The sequence below is a fragment of the Elephantulus edwardii genome, unplaced genomic scaffold (assembly GCF_000299155.1).
Source record: "Elephantulus edwardii isolate Elephantulus edwardi_28Jun2011 unplaced genomic scaffold, EleEdw1.0 scaffold00057, whole genome shotgun sequence".
Lineage (NCBI taxonomy): Eukaryota > Metazoa > Chordata > Mammalia > Macroscelidea > Macroscelididae > Elephantulus > Elephantulus edwardii.
Window position 1 is genome coordinate 1,181,559 of NW_006399807.1, and position 5,289 is coordinate 1,186,847.

The 5,289-nt window shown below is 39.0% G+C and overlaps 1 protein-coding gene across 1 annotated transcript in view; it reads right to left on the bottom strand.

Moving 5' to 3' along the window:
* SH2D1B (SH2 domain containing 1B) overlaps positions 1-5,289 on the bottom strand; it is a 47,143-nt gene that overhangs the window by 9,413 nt on the left and 32,441 nt on the right. Inside the window, exon 2 of the mRNA XM_006887438.1 lies at positions 1,233-1,296. Within this exon, the coding sequence (XP_006887500.1) occupies positions 1,233-1,296 (64 nt within the window). The remainder of the gene's footprint in view (positions 1-1,232; positions 1,297-5,289) is intronic.

A 5,289-nucleotide genomic window follows, 5' to 3' on the forward strand; every position in this document is an offset into this window, starting at 1 on the left:
CTTGTTGTGATCCACACACTCAAAAGCCTTTTCATAGTCAATGAAGCACAGGTAGACATTCTTCTGGTATTCTTTGCTTTCTGCCAAGATCCATCTAACATTAGCTATAATATCCCTAGTACCATGACCTCTTCTAAATCCAGCCTGTACATCTGGCAGTTCTCTGTTGACATATTTTTCCAAACGTTTTTGGATAATTTTCAGCACAATCTTGCTTGCATGTGATTATTAATGATATTGTTCGATAATTTCCACACTCTGTTGGGTCACCTTTCTTTGGAATGGGAACAAATATCAATCTTTCCCAGTCAGTGGCCCAGCTGGCTGTTCTCCAGATTTCTTGGCAAAACTTAGTGAGCACATCCAGGACAGTGGCTGTCTGTTGAAATATGTCAATTGGTATGCCGTCAACTCCTGGAGCCTTGTTTTTTGCTAATTCCTTCAGAGTAATTTGAACTTCCTCCTTCATCACCATAGGCTCTTGCTCATACATCATTTCATTAAATTCTTCTGTGTCAGCCAATTCCTTCTGATACAGTGACTCTGTGTATTCCTTCCATCTTCTCTTGATAACTTCCTGGATCATTTAACATTCTACCCAAATTATCTTTAAGTATTGCCACCCGTGGCTTGAATTTGTTTTTCAGCTCCTTCAATTTAAGAAACCCTGAGCGAGTTCGGCCCTTTTGAATTCTGAGGAATCTTGTAGTAAAATATGAAAATGTTTCAGAACATCTGTTTCAAGCTATTCTACAAATTATCATGTATATTATACTTTATATTTATCAAGCCAGAAAAAGAAATTTTTAAAAGAGGTCATTTTTCCTGCTTAACCCTTCTGGAGCGTCTGATGGATTCAGATCGCGCACCTGTGGGATTGTAGGGCAACTTCTTGCCAGGAGGGCACCAGAGTTCCCCTTCCAACCTCGTGCGAAGCCACAGTTTATCCTTCTAGTCTAAGAGTGGTGTTGCATGGAATCCAGGTTTATGCATTTGACCTCTGGGGGAACCAGGGTTATATGTCTCTGTACTTTTGAAGAACAATAGCTATGATCTCTTAACAACAGTTCTTGCTGCCTCTAACTCTCTGTGGTGCTTCCCCGTAGCATGCTTCTCTCTACCTAGGTTTTCTACATAGCTTCTCTCTACATCTCAGATTCAAGAGATGACCTCAGATTTTTTTCCCCTCAACTTTTTATGCTATTGCTGCAACAGTCCTTGCATATTCTTACCTCTATCTGGTAGAACCCACTTTTCTTTCTGAAGATTCGGTACGTGTAGACCAACTTTCCAAACCTGTGGAGAGATGACAGTGTTAATTCTAATTGGCTGTTACACTAATCCAGATAGCATCTATTATTAAAATTTGCCCACAATGCCTTTGTCAAATTTGGATTCCCAAAAGAAAAGGAACATCTTCAGAAACTCTCATTTCTGGGAACTGGAGAAATCAAGTGTTTTGAGATAAAGGCCCGTGTTCTGATGGTGTCTGGACAGTAGCAAAGAGGATAAGGTGAGAGTACCAACCACTTCCATGGCCTCAGTGCTTCTCTCTAGGGTTCTTTGCCCTACTTAGCTATAAATTGATAAAATATGCAACACATCTTTGGGCATTGCCTGTGTTGTATTTTAGATCACTTGTCTTTAACTATAGTAGAGATTGTTAGTGTCACTAAAGGTTGGGAATAGCATCTAAGAAAGTAATTTATAGCATTTTTTTTTTCTTTCTCACTGGAAAGGAAGCCATTGGCTAAACAATCTAACCATACTTTAGATAAAAGACCCAATCTAGAAAATTCTGGTTTAAAAGCATAAATTACCACTTTCCTCCAATTACAAAAGCAAAGGACCTCCAAATGACTGCCTCAGAATGACCTTATTATATCACAGAAGAACTGCGCTTCATAGGGTTTTCACTGGTTGATTTTCTAGGAGATTTCCTGGACTTTTGTTTAAGGTGCCTCTGGATGGAGCTAGCTACCTCCAAGCTTTAGGCCAGCAGCATAGCGCCTTAACTCTTTGTACCATCGAGACACTTCAATTGCAAGACATTATCCTCTGCAACACGTTATCAGTTTATAAGAGCTTTCTGTGAGGAAAAAAAAAAGATGTACACATTAAGTATGTACATCATAGAAATATTGTAAAAATATAAGACTCTGATACAATGACATGGGACTCAAAGTAGCTGAGTGATTCTTTCACACAGACATTCACACTAAGACATTAGGTGAAGGGAGTTCTGTACTGTACAATACAAGAAGCTGTACTGTAATCCCAAAGGGCGTGTGGTTCAAATCCACTAGATGTTCTGCAGGAAAAGGATGGGCCATTGCCTCCTGTGCCAGTTGGTTCTCACTCAACTGTACACAACAACAAACAGTTGAATGATCTTTTTATTATATTGTTGTTGTTGTTGTTGTTAGATGTCTTCGAGTCCACTATGATTCATACCGACACTCTGAATAACAAACCTGAAATTGTCCATCCTTAGCCAACCTCATGATCTCTGATATACTCGAGCCCATTGCTACGGTCACTGTGTCGAGCCATCTTGCTGAGGGTCATCCTCTCAATCATCCTCCTTCTATTCCAGCATAATGCCTTTTGCCAAGGACTAATCCCTCCTGACAACATGCCCAAAGTATGTGAAGCTGAGTTTCACCAGCCTTGTCTCACTTTTATTATATTAGTAAGTCAAAATGATAAAACAGGGAGTCATTTATAGGTACAAGGTGTAGTTGCTACTCTAAGGAGACCTATCTGTTTTTATGGAGGTTTTGATAATTGACTTCAAATCTTAACACCTTTCTCTGGCTTTTTGAGACCATCTGTCTCTAAATCACATGGCAGACAATAAAGGGTTTGACATGAGTCTTTGTGTCCATGTGACGAATGTATCCTCAAAGTACCCACAAGTCAGGGAGGAAATCTCAAAAAAGGCTTCTCCCAGATGGATTATTCAAATTAGAATTTTTTTAAAAGCCCATACATTGCATTTGGTTGAGCATATGGTTTGTAAACTCTTGACTCACATATAGCCTATGCAGATTCTTACGTAAATGACTTTATTTTAATTACATTGTTGAATGTAATTAGAAAAATCTTCACTAGAGGAACATGGAAGAATAAAACAAATGATGATTCTATGATAGTAATTAGTCAAAAAGCTATATATATCAAGTTTAAAGTTATTGCTCAAATAGGGTCTTATTCTTGGCCAAGTATTTTTAATTAAATAATAAACCATGTTGCAATAATGCATTATGAGAAAATTATTTATTGAATTTATGATAACTAAAGCTATGTATTTTATAATGTTTACCACAAGAGATTATGTAACAGTGAGGAGCAACTCTACATTTTATGGCTACTGGTGAGTAGATATAAAAACTTACTTTCAATACTCCCTTTCCTACTTAAACTCTGGTATCGAGAGCTCTGGTGGCATAGTCCACAAAATTTTACTGTTAACTTAAAAACGGCACTTCTCTGATGATTCAAATCCACAAGCAGCTCCAAAGGAGAAATAAAGTCCTTCTCCTCCCATGTAATTCACAGATTTGGAAAGCTCACTGAAGGGTCAGCTATGAGTCTGTTCCAATTTGATGGCAATAAATTTTAATTTTCTTTGCTTATCATATTGAGGCTCAATATCAAGAAAACAAAGATTCTCACCACTGGGCCAATTGGCAGCATCATGATAGTTGGTGAAGAGATTGAGATTGTTAACAGCTTTAGTTTACTTGGCTCCAATCAACATTTTTGGCACTAGCAGTCAGGAAATTAAAAGACCTGTTGCAATGGGAAAGTCTGCTGTTAGAGACCTTTCCAAAGTACTAGAGAGCAATGATGTCACTCTGGAGATTAAGGTGTGTCTGATACAGGCCATGGTAATTTCAATCACTTGCTATGTGTCATGTCAGAGAGTTGGACAATGATTACGGAGGATAGAAGGAGAATTGATGTCTTTGAGCTGTGGTGTTAGAGAAGAGTATTGAATACATCATGAACTGCTAAGAAAACGAACAAGTTTATCCTAGAGATGGTTAAACCAGGCTGCTCCTTGGAGGCAAAGATTCTAAAGCTTTGTCTGAAGTACTTTGGGCATGTTGCCAGGAGGGACCAGTCCTTGGAAAGGGACGTCATGCTTGGGAGAACGGAGGGACAGCACAGGAGAGGAAGACCCTTGATGAGATTAATTGATTCAGTGACTGGGGTAATCGAGATGGGTGTGTCAGAGACAGTGAGATTGGCACAGGACAGAGAAAAGTTTAGGGCTGTTGTACATAGAGTCACTATGAGTCGCAGGTAACATGATGGCACCTAACAACAGCAACAACATCATATTATAAATATGATTGATAAAACTTTTAAAGAAACGGGTTTTCAGCAAGAATTTACACTCAGAAAACTCAAATTCACTGCCATCAAATTGGCTCTGATCAACAGCCACCCTCCATCAGGTTTCTGAGGTTATAAACTAAAACATAAGAATATTGCCATCTTTTCCCCTCAAAGCTGATGGTGGATTTGCACTGACAGCAACATACAACCTTTGAGTTAGCATCAAGACTCCTTATGAATAAGTCCACCAGTGCATTTACACTAATGCTACATAAAAAGATCTTCTCCAGTGGTGACAAGAGAGACTTCCCTCCACCTCCCAGTACTTGAGACATTGCTTCCATTTTCTCTGCCTTGAATCTATCAGGCTAATCTCATTAACAGGGAGCTCTGGTGGCCTAGTGGTAAGGTTTCTACTCCATTGCAAACCCACTGGATGGTCAGCCATAGCATCAGATTGAACACATTCACTGCCCCCCCCCAACAATCATGATATCATTATCCTCACATTGATATTTTTAATGGTTGGTTCCACAGGTGGGAGCCCTCATAATGTTTAAGCACTTAACTTGCGTCAAAACGTTTTGTAGTTTATATCAACAAACAAATGGATAGAGAAGCTGTGGCATATTCACACAATGGAATACTATGTTGCATCGAAAAACAAGGAACTCATGCAATATTATTCAAAATGGGTGACTCTGGAGGACATTATTTTGAGTGAAGTATCTCGGTCACAAAAGGACAAATACTGCATGGTGCCACTGTTGTAAAACAAGACTGATGTTGGGTTTGGGGAAGAGACTGAGAAATATGGATTCAATAATGTGTACTGTATTGAAATAGTTGAGGGAGAAAACTGTTTAAAAGGGATATGTGATTAGGTATTTTTGTCATGACAGGAGTCTAGAGCAAAGGCTACATGGTGGAGTGGACCTGGGG